General features: G+C 61.0%; 1 protein-coding gene across 2 annotated transcripts; it reads right to left on the bottom strand.

Moving 5' to 3' along the window:
- Positions 1 to 350: 350 nt before the first annotated feature.
- On the bottom strand, positions 351 to 27,044 carry LBH (LBH regulator of WNT signaling pathway). 2 transcript variants are annotated; one of them, XM_055122821.1, is made up of 3 exons: positions 26,846 to 27,044; positions 22,349 to 22,448; positions 351 to 2,549 (listed from the first exon to the last, which is right to left on the bottom strand). In XM_055122821.1, exons 1-3 carry the CDS (start codon positions 27,019 to 27,021, stop codon positions 2,361 to 2,363), a joined length of 465 nt encoding a protein of 154 aa, XP_054978796.1. In that variant the 5' UTR covers positions 27,022 to 27,044; the 3' UTR covers positions 351 to 2,360. The 2 variants fall into 2 exon arrangements, with proteins under 2 accessions (XP_054978796.1, XP_054978797.1); XM_055122822.1 differs by lacking the exon at positions 26,846 to 27,044 and adding an exon at positions 26,018 to 26,282.

Genomic DNA, 27,044 nt, shown 5'->3' with positions numbered 1-27,044 from the left:
AATGTCTCCCCAGGTGGTTCCGGCAATAATGATGCGTGGACCCTCCCCACAGACCCCCGGAATCCAGAGCTCCGGGGTAGAGTCGGTGTGTGTGTGTGTGTGTGTGTGTGTGTGTGTGTGCGCGCGCGTGTTGCTTTCATGCGCTTTGGGCTGCAGACTGGCACCGCCTGGCCAGGGAGCCAAAGGGCCACGTCCCTGCAGCCAGGGGAGGAAGGTCCCGGGTGCTGGGCTGGAAGGGCCGGGAGTGAGTCAGGAGCTTGGCGCTGGACGCCCCAAACTCAGCGTCCCGGGGAGCCCCCGTCCTCGTAGGCTGCTCCATCGCGGCAGAAGAAGGGAAGCGGAGCAGAGTGGAAAGCATTTTCAAACTTTATTTACAACTGTCACAGTGACAAAAACTAGTTCGGAAAAAAAAAAAAGAAAAAAAATAACAAAGCTAGTTTCTCCCTGAGCCTCAAAAAAGAACAGATAGAAGTTACAGGAGGTTCCTCTTACAACAGGCATGTTTACCGAAATACTAGGGCTGTTTGTTTTCCAATACGATCAGTTAGAAACACACACGAGTTACTTAAAAAAAAAAAAAAAAAAGGCGGCCAGGCAGGAGCTCGGCCACTTGCCCAAGAACGGCTCAGCCGGGACCCCCGGCCCCGGCCTGCTCGGACTCCACACGGCCGGACAACAGGGTCCAAAGCGCCCAGGAAAACAAAATAAGGACCCCACCCCCTCCCCCACCCCAAGCACACACATGTACACAGAGTCGGGTTTGTTCTGCAGTCTAGAAGCACGGTTCCAACACAGGGGGAGACCAGGACAGCATGGCACACGGAGACAGGATTCTCGAAGGCAAGACCCCACCCACGGGGAGGCGCGGGGCGGGGGCGGGCGGGGAGGGGTCCGCTCTGCAGCTGTACCGGGAGCGCGAGCGCCCGGGGGTCGCCAGGAAGAGTTATTGCGCTCGGCGCGTGGGGCACAAGCGGACGACACGGAGCAGGTAGCGAGGAGCGAAGGAGCGTGTCTGGGCCTTCGGGACCCCCCCCCTGGGTCTGTTCCCAATCCACCCGCGGCGCCCCAGAGCCAGCCTGACTCGGGGGTACCAAGCCCAACTCCGCAGGCACGCCCCCAAGCGCGCGAGGTGGTGGGATGGGGGACGTCAGGGCAGTGGGGGGAGGGGGGGCGGGGGGGGGGGACCCAGGACAGCTGCAGGGGGCCCCATCTGGGTCATCCATCCCGTCCTGCTCTGGGATGCCGGAAGAGCACGTCCAGCGGTCTCTGCTCTAGAAGCTTCTAAGCAGGACGCGGGCCTCCCAGCCCCAGGCAGCCTCTCCCTGCCGGGCGGGGTGCCGCGGGCAGCCCCCTCACTGCCATCCTTCCATGGGAGAAGTTCAGGGCACCCAGGATGCAGCGGGAGTGCCTCGCCCAGCCATCCTATAACCCCAGCGGGGCGGGGGGTGCAGGAAGCCCCTTCCCAAGCACAGAACGGGAAGCACAGCCTCAGCCCTCCATGACCATCCAGCCCCCACACAGCTGGGGTGACCCTGTGGCTGGGCCCCCCCACCGATGCCAGGGGCGGGTGTGGAGGCAGCCCTGGGGCCCTGCCCGGACTCAGAAATCATCCTGGGGAACCAGCGAGGGAGCAACCTTCCTGTCCCGGCATCCACCTGGGTTCCCTGCGAGGGCAGGAAACGCTCTAACTACTCCCCCCCCACCCCAAACTGAGAGGGCCAGAAGGGATAGGCTCAAAAGATTTCCCGAGGGAATCCCTCCCGGAACCCCCAGAAACAGCCACATCCCGGAGCACAGGCCTGGTGGGGAAGGAGCCGGGAAAAATCTCCATCCAGCCCAGCGGCTGCGGGGTCTCCTGGTCCCCTCCCCCCTCCCCATCCCCCCCCGCCCCGTAAGAGACAACACGGCTAATGGAGAAGCAAGGCTGGGGTGCACGCTCCGGGCCGAGGGGTCCGAGGTGAGGGCTGGCCGCCTGCCGTACATGTCTCAAGGTGGGATGCTTCCTACTGTCTCATACCTGCCTCTTCCCCTGCTGCCTGGACAGCCCCTCGCCCACCCCCCACTCCCCACCCCCACCCCATCATCAGAGAGACATGCGCCCCCCCCCCAACTCCCTGGGCCAGCCCTGCCCTCGGCTTCCTCTCTCGGGGCGCCACTGCCCCCCGACATCTCAGAAAAGGAGAAAGAAGGAAAGGAAAGAAACCAAGTCAGTGATTTGCAGGTGCACGACGGAAGCCATGGCCGGCCGGTGTGGACAGGGCAGCGGCGCCTGCTCCCGCCACTGCCACCGCCTCGGGGGGGGGGGGCAGTCCAGGGGCAGGTGCTGTCCAAGCGGCCCGGGCACGACGCCCGCAGGGGCGCTACTGCTCCGTGTTTTCCTTCGCTGTCTCGTCACAGTTGTCCTGCTCGTCCTCCTGGACCAAGAACTCCTCGGGGGGCCACCGCAGCTCCCCGCTCTCCACCTCACCCTCCGTGGGCTCCACCACGATGGACGGCAGACGGTCCTTCAGTTTGCAGCAGCGGTCGAAGTCCGACGGGTCGGGGAAGATCTGCAGGGGGAGAGAGGGGGGAGGCCGGGTCACTAGGGGAGGCGGCTGCACCCAGGCTCCCCCAAACCTGCGCGGCAGGGGCACCCCTCCTTCTCCGGGTGCCAGGACCAAACTTGGGGTAACCCAAGAGAGCCCTAGCCCGCTGCCTTTGATTTCCAGATTTAAAGAAGTCAGCGAGGGCTGGGAGGTAGTACAGCAGGGCACGTGCTTTGCCTGTGGCTGACCCTGGTTCAATCCCCAACAGCACCTAAGGTCCCCCCAAGAACCGGCAGGAGTGATTCCTGGCAGCCCCCGAATCAAAAAACATCAATCAAAATAGAAATGGAAGCTGGAGAGGTAGCTCAGAGGGCTGAGCACCGGCCGCGTTCGTTGCTAGCCCCGGGTGGCCCTCCGAGCGTCCCCGCCCCCCCCAAACCCCAGCAGCTCCCGTGCAGCTCCCCAGGAAAACTAGCTGCACCCCTGTAGCATGGGCGAACCCTGGGACCCCCACAGTCAGAGGAGCCAGCTCCCGGGGGCGCGGAAGGAGCCGTTTGTGAACCAACAGCGTCCAGCCGCGAAGCCTCCGTAGCCTGTTCTGCCCTCACGCCTCTCTCAGCCGGAGGCAGCTCGCCCCAGCCTGGGCACGAGTGGCAGTGGGTGCGAGGCAAACCTATCCTGGCCCTGAGCTGCCCGCTCCGCCAGGGGCTGGACAGCAATCGGAGAGTCAAGGTCCAGCCCAGCCGGAGGGTGTGGCCCCGCCCCGGGCAGCGGGGACAGAATCCCAAGCTGCCCTGCCACCCACTCCAGCCAGCAGCTCAGGGTCCCTGCGCACCAGGCGGCCGAGGGCATCACATCTCCCCAGCTCTGTTCACGCCCATCCTGTCGCACCCCAGCCCCAGGCCAGGCTGGACAAATAGTGCCCCCATTGTGGCTCAGCTGTCCTTGGACCCGTGTCCACACAGGGCCGAGTCCCTCCCGAACGGCGTGTGGCCCTAATCCAGCGGTGGTCCCGGCCCCGCAGTGACAGCTCCCAGCCAAGGAGACTCAGAGTGGGGTGCTGGGGGCTCTCAGAAGCGCAGACACCCCCGACTCAGGGCATCTCTCTCCCCGGTGCCAAGCGCCCCACTGGACAGAGAGGGAAGCCGGGGTGCGGCGAGCCGGGGGCTGCCCCCTGCCACAGCTGGCCCGTGAGTGGAAGGAACACCCATGCGGACCCCCCACGGAGTCTGGCTGTGGTTGGTGCCTCCTCTACACCAGGGGCTCACTCCCCCCGCCCCCCGTCGGGCCACAGGAGCTCCCTGGAACCAGGGGCCTCCAAGACACCTCCCCTCTCCCCGCGATGAGCGACTATTAACCACTTATCCAATGAAGCCTGATTGCTGGGGATTAAGCCTTAATCCAGCTACATAACCAGGAATCGTTAAAGACTTAAGGAGGCTCATAAAAAGGGTGGGACGGCAGCCAGGAGGGAAGCAGGGTCAGGGGCACGGGAGGCCAGTGTGGGGCAAAGGGAAGGTTGCCCCTCCCCCCAGCCCCGGGCGCGGGGGTTCCCGTCCCGCTGCCGTCCAGCGCTGACCTGCACGTGCTGGGCAAGGGGTGAGCATGTGGCCTCCCTGGGCCCCTTCTGGACTCTGGGCATCAGCCCTGGAGGACAGCAAAGGGGATGGACGCCACGGGAAGCGGCTACGCTGGCTTCCCACGGCCGCCCCAGCAGTCCGCTCCTGGCCCGGGAGCAGCAGGCGTGGAGGACCACGGACAGGCGGGGGACGCACGCCGTCAGGCCAGGGCTGGCTTCTGCGCCTCTGGCTACCGGAACAGATGTGCCCCACGGAAGCGTCCGTTTCCAGAGGAGATGACCCGGGGCTGCCCAGGGCTCGGGCTCCCGGGGCTCCGGGTCCAAACCCGGGCCTGGTGCTGCCTCCCGGAGCCCAGCATGGAGCCCTCCCGGACACGCCTGGCTGATGGACGGAGCAATGGAGACCGAGTAATAACGCCCCCACCCCACGGCACGCGCCAATGAAGGCGGCCCGGGCAGCAGCAGGAGGGCACGGGGGGTGAGCACAGGATGAGCCTCCAGCAGCCAGGGGAAACGGGTACCCACGTCAGCCACGCGGGGCCCTTTCACAGAACCCTCCTGGCCCGAGTCCCCACAGCCAGGCGCCCTGGCGCATCGTGGTGGCCCAGCTCTCTCCCGCCTGAGGACACAGAGCAGAGAGGGCTGGTGACATATTCACGGCCACACAGCAGGGCGACCGATCCCGAGACCCATGAGAGCGACAACACGTTCACTTGGTCGCACGCTGTCCGGTCACGGGTTCCAGATCCAGATCACCCGAGCGCGGACCTTACTCATAGCATCCCAAGCCGGTCCTCTCGCGTGTCTGTGCCTCAGTTTCCCCCCTCAGAAGCACAGTGGCTCTCTGGTGTCATTGGATGGCCCACATTCTTGGCCAGCAGAAAGATAAAATGCGGTTCGGGCAAACGCTCCGTTCCCATTGGAATGTCGCCTTTGGCTCCGTGTCAACAGGCCTCCATCCTAACCCAGTAATTAAAATAACTTCAAACAATGCCTTTCATACCAAGAGCTGCACAATTAAGTCTTTTAAGTCCTGGGGGAGGCTGAGCGTTGAACTTCTGATACTGCTTAGTTGCCACAGAACTTTGCTCTCGAACTTCTCAAAAAAAAAAAAATGGGTGAGAGGGGAGTTGTTATTATTTCTTTGTTTTGGTGAGGGTTTTTCGTTTCTTCTTACAAAACCTGTGAATGGTTTTAAAGGACTTTGAAGGGGAAAAAAAAATCGCTGTGATCATGTAAGCCTTCCATCCCGGATTTGATTTTATGATCAGATTATACCAAGGTATGCCTCCTGGAAAATTGCAGCCCTCTCCAAAAAAACAAACCAAATGCTCCCGGAACTAGATCTCTCTTCTCACTTCCTTACGGGGCCGGCCCCGGCGTCTTGCAGAGTGGGGCTGAGTGTTTGGCCAGGACAATCTTATCTTCAACAGCTGCTTAAGAGACTGACCCCACAGAGGTCAAGATTTTTCCACTAAGTCATGCTTTTTAATCATCTAGGCAGCAAAAAAAAGAGAGAGAGAGAGAGAGGTTGCAAGTGCAATCTGACAGGGTGGGGAAGGCAGTGGAAAAAAGGACTCAGAGCCACTTGCCAAGCACGTGACAGGTTAGGCTGAGGCGCCAGCCCAGCCCTGCGCGCCGTGCCCCTACAGGCGCTGCCAGGGAACAGGCTGCCCTGCTTCCACACAGAGACGCTCGCGGCCCCCCTCTCTCCCTTGTAGCACCCCTGCTCTGTCGACTCCACAGCTTGGGCTAAGGCAGATGAGGAGAAAGAAGGGGAAAAAGAACCTCTCTCTCTTCCCCCTGAACTTGGGGCTCTTTTTTCCAGAGGCTCAGACAGGGCAGTTCAGAGGAGCAAAGTCCCACCCCCGGCCCCGGGGCAGGGCAGATCTAGAAGCATCCATCCCCAGCTGTGATTCTGTCCACCCAGCTTCTTGTCCCCCTGCCAGGGCTGGACTCCACATCCAGCTGTCCCACGCGGCGGCCAGCGACGGGAGATGGGGGTAGAGGCCGGGGAGGGGCCTGGGGAAACTCTGAATACCCCCCTTTTCTTTTTCTTTTTTTTTTTCTTTTTGGGTCACACCTGGCAATGCACAGGGGTTACTCCTGGCTCTGCACTCAGGAATCACCCCTGGCGGTGCTCAGGGGACCATATGGGATGCTGGGAATCGAACCCGGGTCGGCTGCATTCAAGGCAAACGCCCTGCCCGCTGTGCTATCGCTCCAGCCCCTATCCCCCCCTTTTGCAAATGGACTTAAGTCTTGAGGCTCGCACCTATGCAGGACACCCCGAGTGCCCTGATGTGGAGCCTCAGGGGCGTTTAGAGCTGAGGTTGACATGTTTTAGGAGGTCGTGCCTTCAGAGGGATGCTTTCTAGGTGGTCTGTGACTCCCCCCAGCACCCCTGACATTCGGGGAACTCAAAAGAAGGTCAAAGAAGGTGTAGGTCCTTCGAAGGAGGACATGTCGCATGCCCGCCTGAAGTCTGGATGCCAATCAGCCAGGACATCGGCGCATCCAAGACAGCTTCCTGGGAGAACAGAAATAGATCGCCCCGTGCGGCCCAGAGCCCGGGCCAGCCACGTGTGGCGACTGAGGCCGTGAAATGAAGCAATGTTTTACATTTTCTTTCAAGTTTTCGTTTTGGGGTATTGTTGTAGGAACCCTTCTGGGTGGACCTCGGGCCCAGCCGTACTCGGGGCCCACCTGGGTCCCCCGGGGTGTTGCTAAGTAGGATCAGATGCTCAGACTTGGGGCCACATGCGTGCTAAGCAGGTACTCTATGCTTTGAGCTACCTTCCCGGCCCCTTTAATTTTTTTTTTTTTATAGACATGTCTATGATAGCCGTCAACATGACAGAAATGTAACTAGCTACCTGTGGCTACCGCGCCGGGCGGCACCAACAGATGTGGTTAAATTTGAGGACAATGAGAGCAGGTCTGTTCGGAAAGCTCAGCCAGTGTGGCCGACGGCCAGCCCTGCAGCCCCAGAGCAGAGCAGAGCAGGGCGCCGGGCCGAGGGTGGGGTGCCTGCGGGGAGGAAGAGGGCTGCAGGCTGGCACCTCAGCACTGGGAGTTGCGGGGCGCACAGTCCCTTCCCATCCCGACCCCTGCGAGGGAGCGGAAAGGCAATACCCACGGCTCCCCGAGGCCTGAAATTCGGGGGCCTGGCTATCAGCTGTCTGCCTGCAAGCCAGGTGACCTAAACCTGGCTGCCTCGGGTGGGGCGAGGAGAGCAACGTCTCTGGCACCTGGGACGGAAAATGTGAGCAATTCAGGCTGGGGCGGCCCTCCCTCCCTCCCTCCCTCCGTCCGTCCCTCCCTCCGTGTCTGCCTCCCGGCCCCGTCCAGGGCCGTCCTGACAAACAACCCGAGCTGCCCACACAGGGGCGAAAGGCTGGGCCAAGAGCAGAGCCAGGCCGAGTGGGAAAGCGGACACCAGCAGGTGGGGAGGAGATGAAAGCTGGGCGCCGGACACAAAGGACCAATTACCCAGCACTGCAAGCCGAGACCTGGGAGGGGCCCCCACGCCCGCTCCTCTCTGCTGGGCAAGACCAGAGGGGGCCCTCCGGGGCCAGGAGCCATCAGCGGCTCCCACGGCTCTGGGAGGCGCGTAGGCCTCGCCTGTGGAACACAGTCAGCCTCTCTCCCCTCTCGGGCCCGCACACTTCACCCTTGAACCTGCCCTGGAAAATCACCGCTCCCCTGGGTAGACCAGTAGTCCGGGAGAGCTGGCCTTTAGCTTGCCCCTAGGATCTTGGCCCAGTCGTTTACCACTTCTTTCAACTTCACTCACCTCCGGAGGAAAATGAGGAAGGAACTTCCACTTCCCAGGCCTGCTGGGAAGCTAAAACAGGGTCCAGTAAGTACCCGGGGCAGGTCAAAGTGGTGGAGAACCCGTCCTTCCTCTCCTCCCCTCTGCAATGGCATTCAGGCTAAGTCCCGGCTAACAGGGCCCTGGGGAGAACCAAAAACAGGGAGCTGCATGTGTATGCGGTGTGTGTGTGTGTGTGTGTGTGTGTGTGTGTGTGTGTGTGTGCGCGCGCGTGCGCACGTGCACGCGTGCATGTGTGTTCTGCACCCTTAAATTTCAGATCGATGGTTCTAATTAGGTCAAACTGGGGTCTCTGTGGAGCATCAGAGTGAGGGATGGGAGAGAGTCAAGCTGAGGGTGGGGGACTGTGTGACAACAGCACGCGAGCAGCGCCAGGTCCTTTGGAGAAGTGTTGGTGACCTCCAGCTTCCCTTGCAGGCCACTGTCTGGCCCCCGGATCCTGGCCTTCCAGGGGCCGCCTCTGCCACTGGAGGTCTCTTCTCTATGGTCTCCAGCCCCAGCCCACGGAGGAGGGGCCTGCCCCTCGGCTCCTCCACTCCTCCTGGAGGGTAACGATGGCGTGGCCTTGCGCGTTGACTCGTCCCGAGGGGGAGCGGCATCCAACAAGGGGCGAATCCTGCCAGCAACCTGCTCAGCCAAGGGCCCGAAGGAGCAGGGCTGATTCCCAGGGAAACTTGCTCCAGCTCTTTGCCCCAGCCTACCCACGGCCCAGGAAGACAAGAAATAGGCTCTTTGATAGACTTAGCTCCTGCTATCTAACATCACCTTCCTTAGCATCGTCACGTCACCCTCACCCGCTATGCCCACTACCCCGGCAGCAGCACCTAGAATCCACGGGCTTTTCCAAGCGAAAGGAGGCCAGTAAGCTCAACCGCGAGGTCTAGGGAAGGAAGAACACCTTCCTTCTCCATTTGGGTGCCACCTCCCATTCTCCAGCCTCTAGACGCTGCCCTGGCTCACCGGCCTCACCCTCGCCTGCCCCGCTGTGATGTCCCCAGTCCTCCGGGAGAGTTGAGAAAAGACTGGGGGCTTCACAGCAACTACGAATCCCCTTCCTTAGGGTGACAGAAGCGAAAGCCTCCAACCTTGAAACCCTACCGAGTAGGAAACCCTCCGGCTAGAAACCATCTCACGCAAACTTCCCTCCAACACCCGCACGCCCTGCAAGGCCAGAGATCCCATCTCCCATTAGCCCACCCGGACTGCTGCCTGCGCTGACGGGTCTTTGGGGATGAACTGTAATGTTCTCATGGCTCTCCACGGCGGCGAGAAAAGATGGCTGCTAGCTGGCCTTGACAACGTCACACAGCCACGTCATCTCTTCCCTTTGGGAAGAAGACTGAGCTCGTCATCATTGTGAGGGCTCTAAGCTCCCACCCTCTCTCCCATTGACTCTCCCCATGACATATCCTGTAGCCTCACCTCCCCCCCAGCTGACAGAGCCAAGACTCACCCACCCACCCCAGGGTGGGCGATTTCCAACCCTTCTCTAGGCCTTCACTTTGGAAGCAGAAGGTATCTAGCTGGCCTGGTCCCGCCGGCTCCCCAACTTTCTCTGATGTTCCAGATCTTCCATCTGGAAGCCCTTTCCAGCCTGACTTCCTTAGAGCTCTGCCCAGGGCCTCGGACACCCTGTCAGGCAGGTCACTGGCCTCGGGTTCATACTCCCTACTGAGGGGATCCTTCGGCTTGATCTTATCACGACACCTTCCCAAAATTCAGTGCCCTCGACTTTGGTCCACAGCCAGCAACCTCCTGGCTTCACCTGTGTATCATGGACTGAGGAGCCCCGCCCCCCCGTCCACACACACAGCTGCAAGCCACCTCACCCCCATCCATGCAAGACCTCCTCCGTCATCTCCTTCCCACTGTGCCACAGCAGAGGGAGGATGACCCCTTGTCAATCCTCAGACTTACTCTGTCCGGCCAAGAACAATCATTTTCCAAGCTCGAATTCCACTTTTAGGTGGAAGTTTAGTGCAATCTTTCCCAATTTTACTGAGATGCTATTTTCCTTTTTGTGTCCTGTGTTGACACAAACGAATTATAACAGCATGGGTTGTTGGTGGATAGGTTCTCAGAAACAAACAAAAGGGTGACTTCCAGGAAAAGGACGGACTGACTGCATTGGTCACCAAGGATCAAAACCGAGCTTTCAAGCACAGAGTGGAACGTTGGGAAACTGGGATCAAAGGTCATGGTCGGAGGAATGCACCTTCCCAAGAATGTCTCGACGCAGCAGCTAAGTGGTACCCAAAGTCATCCCACTGGTCTCCACCTCACACAAGTAACTATAAAAACAGCCTAATGTCCTTGAAGAAGCAGTAAGATGTAATTTTCACTTAGAATTGATTGTGGTTTTACTCTTCCCTCCGACGGGATGGAAGGTCAGCAGACGGCCATCAAGCGCCCTCTGGACACAGCTGACAGTGGATTTGGGAGCAGCACCCGGAGTTGGCGGTGCACGCCTCCACCACCCCCAACCATTTTCCATAAAGCCCCCTTCCCGTGGAATCCCACTGCTGCCTAACAGTAGGGACAACCCACTGCAGCGACCCTGCCATGGGCACGGAGTGGGCCCATTCTCAACAGCGAGCAAAGCACGTCTGTGACTGCAGGGCAGACGGCTGAGAGCTTCCAGTGATAAAAAAAAATAAACCCTGCACTTTCCAAGGCCAGCTAGAGTGCTGGGAAACTGGTCGTAGTCACCACACCGGACAGTGTCCTGATGCTCATCTAGCCCAGTGCCTGCGGGAGGGAGTCCCGGGGGGGGATGGTGGACACCACATCACGACCCATCCCAAGGATCTGCATAGCGCAGCGAAGCCAGCTGATTTTCTAAGGGAATCGATGTACCACATTGCTAAACCAAGCGTGAGCAAGACATCCACTCCAAGTGCGAGCTACACTAATGGATTTCACTGGCAGAGGACAGAAAAAAAAAAGTGCGTTGAGAAGCCCCATCGGCACTGGCCTTTAAGAAAGGACCACCCGTTGGGTTTTGGTAAATTAGCAAAGAGAAATGTCTGAAAGGGGGCTGAAGACAGTTCTAACTTTTCTAGCTGGGTACTTGCAGTGTTGAATGCCGAGTACCACACAGCCCCCACCCCTCTAAGCACTGCTGGGGTGGTCCATATGGCCCCCGGCACCTCAGGGCCTAAGCAGCACTGCCCTAGCACCGAACCAGCCTTCCGGTTAGCTGGTATCACCGGGAGTGGTCCCGGCCCCCAAACCTACTTGGGTCCCACCCACCCCTCCGAAACAATGCAACCAGGTGTCGAGGTTCCTTCAGTGGCTTCGCTGTGCTGAGATGGACCGAGCACTATTCTGGGCAGTGTCCAGTGAGCACTCTGGGAGCGATGCCACACTCTGCCCGGTCACCCCGTGTCAGCAGGAAGATGGCCCCCGGCCCTCTCTGAGGCACGGGGCTGCTGCCACCTCCATGTTCCCAGGGAGGGGGGCTTTGTCCATGGTCTCCACACGTGTCATCTGTGTGCCCCTAAGAAGAGCTTTGCAAATGTGTGCGTCCACTCACACATCGTTAAATCTCACGAGGCTGAAATCGCTGGCATGGTGCAAAGACGAGCAGAGATGCCACGCTCTGAATCGTACCTGAGCACTTTCAAGTCCGCTGATCGCCCCTATTGGTTCCACCCACCCCCCCACCCCAATCAATCCACACCGTCCAAGACCAGGCAGAAGAGGGGCGGGTCCCTTCCTTTCTCAGAGTGGGGGAGGAGGGCAATGGGACAGGAAGGGGAGGAGAAGGCTGGGAAGGCCAGGCTTCAGGAAGCAAACCTTCGGGAAGCAACAGAAGGACGCTGAGATGGGAAAACTGACTTTCCAACAAATTCTCCAAGGGATCATGTCCCTTGGGAAGTTTCTACAAGCCTGCTGGGGACAACTGTCCTCTGCCTCAATACTTTGTGACACTGAAGCATTATTAGGAAGTTGTGTGGTAAAGTAAAGCCCGCACAGGCAGAGCCTGGCAAGCTACCCGTGGCGTATTCGATATGCCAAAAACAGTAACGATAGGTCTCATTTCCCTGACCCTGAAAGAGCCTCCAGTCATTGGGAAAGACGAGTAAAGAGAGGCTGCTAAAATCTCAGGGCTGGGAGGAATAGAGACGTTACTGGTGCCCGCTTGAGTAAATCGACGAACAACAGGATGACAGTGATACGGTGACAGTGTGGTAAAACCTCTACTATGAAGGCGCCAAGGAAAATGGGCAGGTTCTGGTCCCTTGGCCTGCTCTACCCAGGAGGGCAAAGAACAAAACGCAGAAATGCAGAACTCACAGCAGTATTTGCTGATCTGAAGAAAGCTTCCAACGAGGGCCCGGGAAGTGGCTCAAACAGGCGCATAAAAGCTGAACAAGCTCCAAGCCTTGAGTTCATCCCCAGCACCGTGCCCCCGAGCGGGGCACTCGTCTCCATATTCCTTCACAGCCACACGAGGGTTCAACGGTAGATAGCTCAATGACAGATTTTTACACTCCTCTGTTTAAGACATTTTCCATGAAACTATGACTAAGCGGAAGACTGCAGTATCGTAGGCAGTAACCATAAAAAGACACACACTACCGCTTGGCAAGTTGGTTTCCCACCTAAATGAGGTCTGTGAAGCATCAGACCTAGGCAGACCCTCCTGGAAGGCTGCCCTCAGGGGCAGGGGCGTTGCCAGGATGGCCCTAGCACACAGGAAGACCTCACGTCTCAGAGCAGCTCACCCCCTTCCGGGGGACTAGACCTGAGCCGCCATGACCAAGAGCAGAGAGATAGAGCAGGGAACGGGGCATTTGCCTTGCACATGGCCAGCCCAGGTCGGAGCCCCAGCACCCTCTATGTCCCCCCCAAGCTCCACAGGCACAACTCCCGAGGGCCAGGAGCAACCCCTAAGCATTGCCAGGGGTAGCCCCCAAACCTAAAACGAATGCATAAATAAATAATATAAAAATTAAAACCCCGAGCAAATCTTGAGCCGAGACGGCTCAGGGCAGTTGACCTGCGTCCATCTAACCTCCAGGGGCGGCCAGCCAGAGGTGACTTTGAGGTCACACATTGCTCCAAAGTCACTAAGAACATGGAGAGAACGCCAGGGCAATGCTAGACCCAGACAGACTCATAACCCAGAGTCCCTATCACGGCTCTGATCGCGGGCAGTGGTGCTGGGAGTGTCATCGCACATTACCATCCCTGCTGGAAATGAGCAATTCGACCAGAGGAAGATGTGCATCTCCTCGAGACTTACAAACAACCAAGCCCCTGTTGGGCTCGCCTGAAAGCACACCTATCCTCTCGTCCCCATAGATTTTTAGACATTTTTGCCCCCTAACATCCTATTGGCTAGCTAGACCGGAAGTTTCTATTTTGGGGCTTGGGGTTTTGGTTTTTGTTTTGTTGTGCCGGGGATCAAACCCCAGGCCTCAAATGTGAACAGCAAGTGCTCTAACAGCTGAGCTACATCCCCGTGCCTGGGAGATTAGGTTCTGATGAGCTCCTGTACGTTTTCTGTTTTTAGGGTAACAAGTAATCAAGAGGCGGAATGATGCTGAGTCTCTCTGAATCAGTAATTGGGCTACCAGGAATTTATCAACAAAATGGAGCAGAGATTGAGGTACAATGATATTGAGAACAGTGTTCTCGGGAAGAACAAAATATACTGTGACCTAAGTATTTAGCAATAAGAAGTGGGACAGAACAAAATGAAAATCCATTGTACAAAGAAAATGGAATGACAAGGATATAGTCACAATATTATGTTAGGCATAAAAGGATTTGCTGTATCACATCCAGGATCATCTCAATGTTATTTTAAAAATATAAATTCTAGAAAAATACTGGAAGTAAACATCCAAAGTCTCTTGATAGGAATACAGGAACATTGGGTGGTGTTCTTTATAACACTCAGTGTTTACCTAAATACTGAAAATGTTTAAAAGGAAAAATACTGCCTTTATAATTCTGTCTCACACACAAACACACATACACAGAAAACCTTTCAGCTCAGACATTGCACTCGCAAAGGAAATAATAAAAACCATGGACAGAGATTATTTTACAAAATTATCACATTACTTAAAAAAGATATAATTTTCAAATCAACAAATGGAAATTAATGTTTTAACCTTATGATATAATTATGTATATTACAAAGTAAACTATTCTTTAAGCATTTAAAAAAATTTTTTTCTTTTAGGGTCATACCCAGTGATGTTCAGGGGTTACTCCTGGCTCTGCACTCAGGAATTTCTCCTGGCAGTGCTTGGGGGACCATATGGGATGCCGGGGATTAAACCCGGGTCAGCCACATGCAAGGTAAATGCCATTCCCACGGTAGCCCCCTCTTCAAGCATTTTAACAGTTATTAAATACAGTTTGAAAAGTGCTGGTGCTGAAGTATTCTCAAGGTAAACTGGAATGAAGTGTTGCCAATGACTTGGATATTATCCCGGGGAAAAGCAAAGTCCTGCTTTTCGTGATCAATATCTGTGCAGTGCATGAGAAGGCGAGAGGCCTTGCTAGAGATAACACGGCAGCCAAGGTGTTTGTCTGTAAGTGGCCAAACCTAGTATGAAAAAAATGTTTTTTCTAATGCCCCAAAAATAGCACAGCGGTTGGGCTTTCGCCTTTCACGCAGCCAACCCGAGTTCGATTCCTCCACCCCTCTCGGAGAGCCCAGCAAGCTACCGAGAGTATCGAGCCCGCTCGGCAGAGCCTGGCAAGCTCCCCGTAGCGTATTGGATATGCCAAAAACAGTAACAATAAGTCTCTCAGTGAGAGACGTTACTGGTGCCCGCTCGAACAAATTGATGAGCAACGGGATGACAGTGACAGTGATTCTAATGGCCAGCACTGTTTGGGATGACCCCCACCCCCAATTTCATCAGAGATACGTGTTCATTTTAAAATTCAAAAGATAAAATATGCATAAGGATCATAGGATCCCCACATCATCGTAATACAGTACCTTCAGAAGGGCCACTTTCCCGGGACTTCGCTACTGATCTATCACGGGCACTGGTGGCACTGCCAGCCTGTCCCATGGCACACGGGGGTCTCCGAGCACCAGGGCCGAGCCTGAGCCGTGCAGGGGACCTGCCGGGGAGTGCGGTGGTGCAAGATGGGTGGAGGGCAGGGAGGGGGCAGGACCCAGTCGGGGCTCTGGACCTCTCGGCTCACAGGCCCGCTGGCACAGCTCGGGGCTGCCCGCACAGCCAGGAGCTCGTCAGAGCCACCGCGAGGAATCTGGGGGCGCTGAGGCCACCCCGCCAGTCCGGGTGGACGGTGCTTCCAGTCCTCTGAGGTCGGGGCATAGGGCGAGTTCAAGGCAAATGGATTCGAGAACCCCGATTCGGTCTGGGGCCCACCCAAAGCCAAGCCAAACCAAGCCACCTCTGGACGGAAGTTGGACGGATGCCCTGCTGGCTTGGGGCTGATTCTCCTTTGGGTGGGAGATCCAGAACCTTCCGTCCCCTTGGCGCCAAGAGCAGGGCAGCGAGCTGACAGGCTGCATCCTGAGAGTTCCCTCAAAGGAGCTCGTGGCGAATAAGGACCAGGGGGGAGGGGCGGGGCCGAGGGGCGTCCCAAGTCCTCCCCGGGAGGTCCAAGTGCCATCAGCTGTGTGGTCAGAGCAATGGGGAGCAGCCTTCGGCCCGAGGGGGCCTTCCCCCATCACGCAGGCAGCAGCTGAAGGATGCGACTTAAAAGAAGGCTCCTCCCGGGACGGGCGGTGGGGCTGGGGGCAGTCTAGGCCCCTGAGACTGGAAAGGAGAGAACCCCGTATAAACAAGGGTCGTCCTCACCTCCTCCGAGGATTATTTCCGGACTGAAAGATCATTTCAGGACACTCACTAGACACCCAGGAATAGCTCTTGGCTACAGTCACAAGACCTGCCACCCAAACTCAGCCCTTTCCCTAACGGCGGCCCAGGCTTCCCCCTTCCTCCCGGGTCGGGCGATGGGGAGTGGGAGAGAGAGCAGATGCGGCTGGGTCAGGCCCGGAGGGGGCCCAGGCGAGGGGGCGGCGCGGGCCGCAGATCCGTCACTCCGCACTCATTAAGCAACTATTCATTGCACTCCAGCGGGAACAAAGAGCAGCCTGAGACTCGGACCCAGGCCCTGGGGAGGGACGAACACTGGGCCCGCTGGAGAGGCGTCGGCCTTAACACAGGCTCTTTGAGAGGAGCCGGGCTGTGTGGGCCCCTCGCGGCGCGGCGGCCCCGAAAGCGAAGCGCGCTTGTTCTCGGCAGGCCTGGGCCACAGACTCGCTCTTGTGACCATGGGCCGGGGGAGGGGGTGCTGGGGGCGATTCCCCCAGGAAGCCTGTCCAGTCCTCAGTCGGCCCGACCCCTGGGGCTTGCCAAAGCCGTGAACGCCACGTCTGTGTGCACGGAGGGGGGAGGCGGAGCCCCGAGACGGGACAGGGCAGACGTGCTCCCAAACAGAGGCCCCAAGAATCCGTGCCTTGTGCTGCATATGGGGGGGGGGGGGGCTGGGCAGCCCCTCAGGCCTCACATGAGAATGATTCTGGCCACGGGGGAGGGAGCAGGGTGGAGGGGGCGAGAGAAAGCGAGCCTGTCCTGCTCCAGTGACACGCGCCCGTCGCTTTGCTGTCTGAGCTTCCTCCGGCTCTGGGGTCTGGTGTGAGAGTTGATTTCCTAACGGGCTCGGGACTCCTGCAAGGCAACTCAGTGGCTTCCCAAACTGGACAGAGAAAATGGGGAGGGGGAGGGCAGCCGGGGCTGGACACGGCGGGCGGAACCACTGAGACACGGGGCAATGGAATGGGAAGGGCCAGTGTCACTGACCGGCTATGCCCAGCCGGACCCGATGCAGAGGACGGTGGGAGGAGGAGGCAGGGGGCCACGTAACCCGTCAGGGTTTCCACAGGTGGTGCCGGCCCAGGAAGGCTCCGCGCACAGAGAGAGGCTCGGAGCTGAGCCTGGAATTCCTGCTGAATTCTAGTACGCCTGATTGGGGGGCTGGGGAGAGGAGGGAAACTCCCTAGAAATTCTGTAGGATTCAGAAGGCCACTTGGGCTGTACCCAGAGGGACATCTTGAATACGCGGCAAGCGTTAAGTGTTCTTTTGAACTACTTTCCTAGCAGCCAAGCAGGATCGCTGAGACTGTGACTGCTAAAGCTTTGTGTATCAGGGATCAAACTCAGGCCTCATACATCCTAAAGAGTTGCGTCTTCTGATGGTGTGTGTGTGTGTGTGTGTGTGTGTGTGTGTGTATGTCTGTGTGTATGTCTGTGTGTGTGTCTGTGTGTGTGTCCGTGTGTGTCTGTGTGTGTTGGGGGGTGGGGGGCAGGTGATCGTTGGGCCTGTAGCTGTAAGAGGCTGAAAGACAGGTAGGGTTCTTGCCTTGGACACAGATGGACGACCTGGGTTCGATCCCTGGCATCCCATATGGTTCCCCAAGCACCGCCAGGAGTAATTCCTCAGGGCAGAGTCAAAGTTGCTCCTTCCCTCACCTGGATGGGCCCCAAATCCAAAACAAACAAAGAAACTGAAAGATCGGGTGAGGACAGAGAGGTCCACGGGCCTGCCCTTAACGGACAGCTAAAAGGCAGGCTCCTGGGGGCAAGAAGTGAGCTCCAGGCTGTTGGTGAGAAGGGCCGCGCCCCGCCAGCGGAAGTGCCAGGCTCCCCCTCCAGCCTGGGGGCGATGCAGGAAGCCGGGAGGCCTAGATCAAAGGGCCGGCAGGAGCGCAGGGCGCTGCACGTGGGGCAGGGAGCGAGATCATGCTGCCGCGGCCTGCTGTTCCCACGGTCCCCCAAGTGGAGAGCGGACACTGCGTGACCACAGGCAGTGGAAGGGGCGCACGGGCGGCCTGTGATGGACACGCGCCTGCTCGTCAGAAAGGCGTTTAGGGGCCCCGGGAAGGCCCGTTGAGAGCTGGTGCCAGAGGTATCGGAACACTCACGCCTCCATCTGGAAGGAGCAGAAACCCTCGGCACCCTGCAGGCCGTGCCGGGGTTGGGGGGGGGGGTGGACGTCAGGATGCAAGACCAGCTAGTCCAGGGCCCCTCTGGAGCCCCGCCTGCCAGTGGCATCCCGACCCCCCCCGCCCCCCTGCATCTTCAGCGCCCCTGGCAGCTGGAAGTTGGCTTCTCTGCACTCGGAGATGGAAAAAGGCCCAAGGTGGCAGGCGGGGGAGCGGGAAGGCAAGAACTGCGTGCAGGGCTGGAGCAATAGCACAGCGGGTAGGGCGTTTGCCTTGCACGTGGCCGACCCGGGTTCGATTCCCAGCATCCCATATAGTCCCCTGAGCATGGCCAGGAGTAATTCCTGAGTGCATGAGCCAGGAGTAACCCCTGTGCATCGCCAGGTGTGACCCAAAAAGCAAAAAAACAAAAACAAACAAAGAACTGTGTTGCAGGGAGAGACCTGCCAGCCGGGGGGGGTCAGGGCTTGCCCTGGCCACCCCCGACCCCCTCACACAGCCGGGTGCCGGCGGCCGCTCACACTCGGCCGCGTATGACTTTCTAGTAACCACTTACTCCCCCACCCGGAGGGTGCACGGGGCCTGCCAAGCGAGCGGACCCGACTCCACAAATCACAGTGATGACTTCTGAAGAGGCGTGGCTGGAGCCATGGGCAACGGGCTCTTAGAGGGTTTAAATACAGCGGTGCGAGGGGGGAGGGAGGGGAGAGCACTAATGTCTGAGCACAATAAGCACCGGGGAGGGCTTGTCTAGGTCTTGTAAAGATGGGAAAAGGCATCTCAGAAGCCTGGCGCAGAGGTCAGAGAGACAGCAGAGTGGGCAGGGCACTTGCCTTGCGGCAGCTGGCCCAGGTTCGATTCCCGGCAACCCAGAGGCTCCCCCAAGCACGGCCAGGAGTGACTCCTAAGTTTGGAGTCAAGAGTGAGCCATGAGCATTTCTGGGTGTGACCCCCCCCAGCCCCCACCACCACCCAAACCCCTGGATCAGGGCCAGAGCAATAGCACAGCGGGCAGGGTGGGTGCCTTGCAGCCAGCTGACCTGAGTCCCACCCCCGGCATCCCGATGGTCCCCCCAAGCCCTGCCAGGAGTGATGCCTGAGCACAGAGCCAGGAGTAAATCCTAGGCACCGTCGTGTCCCCCAAACAAACCAACAAATGATAAAATCCCTGGGACAGGGCAGGAAGGTGGCTCAAAGGGCCGGAGTCCACGCTTGGCTTGCCGGGGCCCCAGGGTCCCATCGAGCACCCCTCGGCCCCCCGATTTCACTGGGAATGACCCCTAAGCACTGTCCAGGAGCAGCCTCTGAGCACAGCGACGTGTGGCTCCCAAATAAAGGTGGGCAGCTTCGGCGAAGGAAACGGGGGCTCCACGGAGACCACCCATGTGAGAGTTGCCTGGGCTCAGGGAGGGGTGACGGGGCGCACAGAAAGGTGGAAGGTCAGACAGGGCCGGGGGGGGGGCGGGAAGTCCAGGGCAGCCTCGATTCAAAGCCCCAAATGCCACAGGTGTGCCAAGACGGGAGCGCCTAGCCGGGCAGGGCCGTCGGGAAAAGTTTCCTCCAAAGACCTGGAAGGCGAAGGCGTGGGTGAAGCAATCCAGAGTCTATTGATTTCCTGACCTTGGCTCAAGGTCAAAGCCCAAGGCTGAGATTCTAGCTCATCTGCCAACCTGGGACGTCCTGTGTCCTTCCCACTGTCGGCTCCTGGGAAAAGCAGGGCTCCGTCAAAGCCCGACTATTATTACCCCCGGGAGGAACGCCAAGGCTCCGGGCGGGCCCCTGCCCCCCGCCCCCCTGCCCGGAGTGGAGCCTGAGCACGCCCGGCAGACGGCTCCCTCCGGCCAGAGGGCCCCGCGCTGGGCTGGGAACGTGTCTGCTAGGATGGCTTGGAGCCGGGCCACTGACTCTCCGCCACGGGACAGCCGAGAGCCAGTCCCTGCCGAGCACTGTGCCTCGTGCTAACGCGTGCGAACGCAGATACCACAAGGCAGATGGGGTGGGGCGGGGGGGGTGTCTCTCTAAATCCTTTTTCTCCACTTCCCATCTGACCTGTTCCTCAGATCTGTCCGTCAGAGGGTCACCTAGACAGGGGGCCATGGGCTGCCCAGCCCTCGTGAGCTGTCCCCCACTGCGTCCCCCACGGGCCTGGACTCACCCAGCAACGCTGAGTGTGGCCTGTGGCCTCAACACTTAAGATGACGGCTTCAGGGGCGGGAGTGATAGCACAGCGGGGAGGGTGTTTGCCTTGCACGCGGCCGACCCGGGTTCGAATCCCAGCATCCCATAGGGTCCCCCGAGCACCGCCAGGAGGAATTCCTGAGTGCAGAGCCAGGATATAACCCCTGTGCATCTCCGGGTGTGACCCAAAAAGTTAAAAAAAAAAAAAAAAAGATGCCGGCTTCCCGCTCCCCCTCCAGCGGGCAGCGGGGAGCCTTGGCCCCGGCCGCTGGCATCCTGCTCGCCCCAGGAGGAGCCCCCTGCCCTGAGTCCAGACCGAAGGGGGGGTGCCTCTGTGCGCCCGCTCTCCCTGGGCCCCCACAGCCGAGCCCACAGCGCTGCAGAGCGGGGCCTGCCCGCCCGGGGAGAGAGTCCGAACTCAAAGCCCGTCTGACCGCGAGACCCGGGAAACGCTCTCCAGAAGCAACCGGCCCTCCGTTCTTCCTCCGACCCCGATGGGGGCTGGGGACGTGAAGCCACCAGGGGATATTCCCCTGCGCCCCTCTCGCCCGTCCCCCCCCCCCCCCGAAAGCCCACCGCACCTTTGTTTCCGGCCCTGAAGGTCGGTCACACTGGCCCGCAACAATGGGCCTTCTGGAACCTTCCAAGGGAGTCTGAGGGCGAGGGCTGCCAGCAGCCAAGTGACCTTACCCCACCTAGGTTTTGAGCTTTCTGACCGCCTGCCCTTCACAACCCAGCCTCTTCCTACAGCAACAACAACAACAACAAAACCCAGCTCGCTGGTCCTGGGGAGCCAGGTTAGCCCAGTGGAGAAGCAGCAGCAGCCCCGGAGCACACGGGGTCCGTCAAGGGAGCACCCGCCCAGCCCGGGCCTGGAGGCTTGACGGTGGAACCCAGCACGCCGCCCCCTCCGTGCCGGGAGCTGCAGCCTGCCTGTGCGCGACCCACTGCGCAGCCCTGTTTGTCCGCCCCCCCCCCCCCCCCCCCCCGGCTCACACTCCCTGCCGGCCCCGACGGCCTCCCCGGAAACAGACTCCTGGGAAGGAGGAAGAGTACAGCGGGGAGGGCACGTGTCTCGTTCGATGCCCAGCACCCCAGAAGTCTCCCCGCGCTCTACCAGGAGTGATCCCTGAGCACTGTCAGAGCTGACCTACAAACCAAAAAGAGGAAGAAAGAGAGAGGGAGAGAGGAAGAGAGGGGGGAGGGAGGGAGGAAGGGAAGAAGGAAGGAAGGAAGGAAGGAAGGAAGGAAGGAAGGAAGGAAGGAAGGAAGGAAGGAAGGAAGGAAGGAAGGGAGGGAGGGAGGGAAGGAGGGAGGGAGAGAGGGAAGGGAGGAAGGGAGGGAGGGAGGGAAGGAGGGAGGGAGAGAGGGAAGGGAGGAAGGGAGGGAGGGAGGGAGGAAGGAAGGAAGGAAGGAAGGAAGGAAGGAAGGAAGGAAGGAAGGAAGGAAGGAAGGAAGGAAGGAAGGAAGGAGGGAAGGAAGGAAGGGAGGGAGGGAGGGAGGGAGGGAGAGAAGGAAGGGAGGAAGGGAGGACGGAAGGAAGGAGGAGGGAGGGAGGGAGAGAGGGGAGGGAGAGAGGGAAGGGAGGAAGGGAGGGAGGGAGGAAGGAAGGAAGGAAGGAAGGAAGGAAGGAAGGAAGGAAGGAAGGAAGGAGGAGGGAGGGAGGAAGACAGGGAGGGAGGAAGGAAGGAAGGAAGGAAGGAGGGAAGGAAGGAAGGAAGGAGAGAAGGAAGGAAGGAAGGAGGGAAGGAAGGAAGGAGGGAAGGAAGGAGGGAAGGAAACCTAGAAGGGGTCACCCAGTGCCCCTGGGAAACTGAGGGGCGATGTGGCCGAGCCCCGGGACTCTGAGCTCATGGGCAGAGTCCCAGGTGTGTGCCCCTGGCCACTCGTGCTGGCCTTCATGCGTTCCGGACATAGCACACGGCAAAGTCTCCAAAGCCAGCTCCGCAGAGCCTCCTGCGAGCAACAGTACCCTTGGGGGCAGGACGGACCCCGATGCTCCTGTTGGTCCCGCGCACGCAGTGAAGGAGGTTCTGGAGCAGCTCTGCCTCCTTCAGCCCACCCTCCCTCAGCCGCGCCCTCAGCCGGGTTTCCAAAGCACAGACCACATCCCCCCCACGCCCCCCGACCCCGGAACAGAAGCCCCAGGCCAGACCGTCAGCGTCAGCGTCAGCGGGCTCAGGTCTGGGGCAAGGAGCCGGGGACACTCCCGCCCAGCTCTGGGAGGGGACGTAAGACCCCGAGAGAGGCTTTGGAGGGAGGGGGACGCGGGCGCTCACCTGGTAGGAAAGGTCCTTGCGGGGGCTCAGGCCCATCTCCTCCATGGACGGGGCGTTCATCATCACCTCGGTCATCTTCGCGGAGCTCGGGCAATCGGGGCTGCCGAGAGACCCAGACCGGGGTCAACGCTCACGTGTGCGCTCCCCCGGGCCTGCTGTCGCACCCGGGCACCGTTGGGGTGGCGGAGGGGAGGGTTTCAGAGGCAGCTCGCAGCAAAACAACACCCCAGCGAGCGAGGCCCAGCCCAGAGCACTGGGGCTTCTGTGCAAGCCACAGGGCCAGGATGTGAGGCCGCTGGCAGCAGAGCTCTTCCTCTACTGTGCCCCACTCTCCCCTCTGCCCTCCTCCTCTCCCCTCTGCCCTCCTCTACTGTGCCCCACTCTCCCCTCTGCCCTCCTCCTCTCTCCTCTGCCCTCCTCCTCTCTCCTCTGCCCTCCTCTACTGTGCCCCACTCTCCCCTCTGCCCTCCTCCTCTCCCCTCTGCCCTCCTCCTCTCTCCTCTGCCCTCCTCCTCTACTCTACCCCACTCTCCCCTCTGCCCTCCTCTACTCTACCCCACTCTCCCCCTGCCCTCCTCCTCTCTCCTCTGCCCTCCTCCTCTACTCTACCCCACTCTCCCCTCTGCCCTCATCCTCTCTCCTCTGCCCTCCTCTACTTTACCCCGCCCCCAACTCTGCCCTCTGCCCTCCTCCTCTACTCTACCCCACTCTCCCCTCTGCCCTCCTCCTCTCTCCTCTGCCCTCCTCCTCTACTCTACCCCTACTCTCTCCTCTGCCCTCCTCTACTCTACCCCTCCTCTCCCCTCTGCCCTCCTCTACTCTACCCCTCCTCTCTCCTCTGCCCTCCTCCTCTACTCTACCCCCTCCTCTCCCCTCTGCCCTCCTCTACTCTACCCCTACTCTCTCCTCTGCCCTCCTCTACTCTACCCCCTCCTCTCCCCTCTGCCCTCCTCTACTCTACCCCTACTCTCTCCTCTGCCCTCCTCTACTCTACCCCCTCCTCTCCCCTCTGCCCTCCTCTACTCTACCCCTACTCTCTCCTCTGCCCTCCTCTACTCTACCCCCTCCTCTCCCCTCTGCCCTCCTCTACTCTACCCCTACTCTCTCCTCTGCCCTCCTCTACTCTACCCCTCCTCTCTCCTCTGCCCTCCTCCTCTACTCTACCCCTACTCTCTCCTCTGCCCTCCTCTACTCTACCCCTCCTCTCCCCTCTGCCCTCCTCTACTCTACCCCCTCCTCTCCCCTCTGCCCTCCTGGCCTCTTTACCCTATGTCTGAACTCCTCCCCCCGGGGGTTCTGAGCAATTCTGGGCTTCCTTTTAGTGGCAGAACCAGAAGAAAACAAAATAGAAAGCAACCGGCAGTGGCTGAGCCCATGTGTCTGCCTTAACCCCCTCGGCCCTGCCGCACAGGAACTGCATCTCACTACAGGGAGAGCCGGGAGCCACAGGCAGAGAAAAGCAGCACGGGCCTGCCTTGCACGTGGCCAACCCTGCTTTGACCCCTGCCCCCGCCCCCCCCCCCCACCACCAAGCACCATTAGAGGTGATCCTTGAGCACCGGACTGAGAGTAAGCCCTGAGCACCACCAGGGGGCCCAACCCCCACAAAGCAAAACAAAACAAACACCGCTTCCCCCTCCCCGCCCCCCCCCAGTCCACTTTCCTGCCAAAAAAGCCAAGAACAGGCCAGCCTCAGAGAAGCGGAGCCCAGTCCCGTGGCCTTCCTCTGCCTGCCGGTTTTCCTTTTTGCAAAATGTCCCGCTAGAGCCCCAAGGGGTCAGCTTTCTGCAGGCTCCACATCTGCCACCCAGCCCCATCCAGAGCCCTCGGCCCAGCTGCTAGCTCGCAGCTTGAAAAACAGCCCTTGGATGAAAGCCTTAAGGATGGCCGGACTCTGATTGCAAAAGAAATTTCCAGAGGGGCAACGGCAAAACACGTGAAAGTGCTCTGTGCTCTGGGTACAGCACACAAATGCTCCGTTCCCTCCCCCAAGCCACAGAGGGGGGGGGTCCCTGCCACCCCCCGTGCCAGCCAGTGCCCCTCCAAGTTCATGCACTGGCCACAGGCACCCCGATACGTGCCCCATCGTGCTTTCTACCTGGCTCAAAGGAGATGGGACGGGCTTCCCGGGGGCACTGTCCAGGACAGGGTGCCACAGAACTGTGTTTTACGGTAACTCTAGCGAGCGTCGGGCTGAGAAACAGAAGCAACGCGTTCTGTTCCAAACCCCCTGTCCCTCGCTAGCTGTGGGGTCCCGGGCTAGTCCAACACCCTCTCTGAGCTACAGGTGGTCTATCTGTCTCCATGTGATGCCACACAGCTCACAGATTGCGCGGCTTACTGGGTGCGCTAACAAACTACGAAGTTCTCATCAGCAAACCTTGATTTGGTGGTGGAGGGGCAGGGGATGATTGATGGGCGCTAACCCCAACCGGAGCGAGTCCTGAGCCTCCGCCGGGCCCTAAGCCCCCTTCCCTCGGACTGGCAGGTGCTCCAGCCCCACGGAGGTGGGAGAGACAAGGGCGCCCCAGAAGGAGCCTGGGACGCCCCCAGCCCCAACCCCACCGGGGGATTTTCACTTTGTGGTGGAAGTTCAGTCTCCGCCGCCCGCCGGGCCCGGGGCGGGGGAGGGGACGCTCCGGGGAGAAGCTGGGTTTCGGGGCGAGCTTGGGGTCAGGAGCTGGCGCAAAGACAGTCCCCTCCCGGCTCCGGGGTCCTGGGTAGGCTGCGGCCGAGCCCGCCCGCTCCCACCCGCACCTCCTCCCGCCAGCCCCGGGCCCGGGGGGCCGAAGGGCGCGCGCCCGCCCGTCCCTTCGCGGGGTGCCGGGGCGCGCGCTCCTCGCTCGGGTTGGGGGGGCCCGGGCGCCCGCCCGCAAAGTTGAAGCGAGAAGCAGCAACTTGGCGGGTCCCCGGGCCGCACCTGGGCGCGCTGCGGGGCTGCGGGGCCGCGCCCGGCCTCTCGGCGCGCAGGAAGGAAGCGGCAGCGGCGGGCGGCCGGGGGGGACCGGGCCGGCTCCGCCACCCCCCGCATCCCTCCGGGGGCCCCGCCCGGCCCTGCCCGCCGGACCCCCTACCCCACCCCGCCCCCCATCCCGGCGCGCGCGGGCTTTCGGGGACCCGGGAAGAAGGGAAGGGGCGGAGAGGGGGGCAGCGCGCGGGGAACAGGGTGCCGCGGGGCGGGTCTCCCCCCCACCCCTCGGGGCTCTGCCAACCGCCGCCCCGGCTCAGCCCCGCGGCCCGCGGCCCCGACGCCCGAGACTTGGCCGCAAACAGAAAGGAAAAGGGGAGGGGCCCGGGGCTTTGCAGAACCCCCCGCGCCAGGCCGGGCGCGCACCTCCCGCAGCCCCTCCGCAGCGATGAGGCTCCCCCCCACCCCCCACCCCCCACCGCGGGGTGCAGGCGGGAGACCCTGCCACGCGCCCACCCTCGCCGAGCCACATCCACACCCCCCTGGTCGTCACTTCGCTCGGGGCTTCGAGTTCACTTCTTTGTCTGGATGCTCCCGGCACCACCGTCCCCCACCCCCACCTTTGCAACCTTGACGCCGACGGCTCCCCGCGCGGGGCGCGCCTCGCACCCGGGGCCCCCCGCGGTCACGGCCGGGAGCCGAATGCCCGCCGCGGGGTGGGGGGTTGGGGTGGGGGGTGGGGCGGGGCGCGGGATACTCACCCGTGGATGGGGAAATATACAGACATGAAGTCCTAGGGGAGGCTGACCCACGCCCTTGTGGTCTACACGGGGTGACTGCGCGCGGAGTGAGGGTGTCCCGGCCGGGCGCGGGCACCGGGGCGCTCGCGGCTCCGCCTTCCGGAGACAGCCCCGCGGCCGGCTGGTCGGCACCGGGCACCGAGCTGCCGCCGGGTCTACACCGAGCTGGCGGCCCCACAAAGAGCCCGGGAAGCCGTTTTATAGGGGCGGGGGCGGGGCTCGGCCCAGGACGCCCCGCCCCCTCGCCCCCTCCTGGAATAACGTCACCAAAATCATGAATGGCCTCTGCGCTCGCGGCTGGGGCGGGCGGCGCCTCGGGGGCGCGCTGGGCTCGCCCGCCCCCCACCACCCGGGCTTGTGGTTTGCTGCAGCTTCAAGCCCGGCCCCCCACCCGCCTCCCTCCACCACGCACACCCGCAAACACGCGCCGGGACCCGCGCGCGCGCGCGCGCCCCCTCCACGCACCCCGGCCCCGGCGTTCAATGTCAACGGCGCCGCTTCCCGCGTGCGAACCCTCCGGCGCCTGAGCGCGCGGCCCCGCACACGGCCGGGGGTCTCGGGGGTGCGGGGACGGCGGCGTGCGGAGGGCGCTGGAGCCCCATCCGGACGCCAGCACTCGCCGTTGGAGGGCGCCACTCCTCCACGCGAGCCTGACGCCAGCTCCTCGGGGCCCCGGCTCCCCGGCCCGGCCCCTCTGTGTTCACCAGCGCACACACACCCCCTACCACGACCCCCCCCCCCCGGGCCCAGCGACCGGGCCTCTCCTGCCCGCATTCTCTCCCGCAGCACCTGATCGCTGCGTCCCGAGCGCGTCCCCGCCGGCCCCTGGCAGCTGCGTGGACACCGGCCCCACTTGGGCAAGAGGCGGTGGGAGGATGGGAACAGACGCGCCGCGGGCGCTCAGCAGCCCACGGGGGTCGTGACGGCTTGGGAAGGGCTCGTCCGCGGCCAGCGGTGCCTTTCATCTGCGACACGGGACGTGGGGTCG

Source organism: Sorex araneus, chromosome X (genome assembly GCF_027595985.1).
Source record: "Sorex araneus isolate mSorAra2 chromosome X, mSorAra2.pri, whole genome shotgun sequence".
NCBI classification, from domain to species: domain Eukaryota; kingdom Metazoa; phylum Chordata; class Mammalia; order Eulipotyphla; family Soricidae; genus Sorex; species Sorex araneus.
This window is presented reverse-complemented; position numbering and strand designations above follow the sequence as displayed.

What these genes read in the sequence shown, in the direction of transcription:
- LBH (XM_055122821.1), bottom strand. Translation starts at nt 27,021, where the DNA reads ATGAAAGGCACCGCTGGCCGCGGACGAGCCCTTCCCAAGCCGTCACGA. An exon ending in GCTCGGGACGCAGCGATCAG is followed by an intron (nt 22,449 to 26,845) that starts GTGCTGCGGGAG and finishes GTCTCTCGGCAG; the next exon opens with CCCCGATTGCCCGAGCTCCG. An exon ending in GCAAGGACCTTTCCTACCAG is followed by an intron (nt 2,550 to 22,348) that starts GTGAGCGCCCGC and finishes CTCCCCCTGCAG; the next exon opens with ATCTTCCCCGACCCGTCGGA.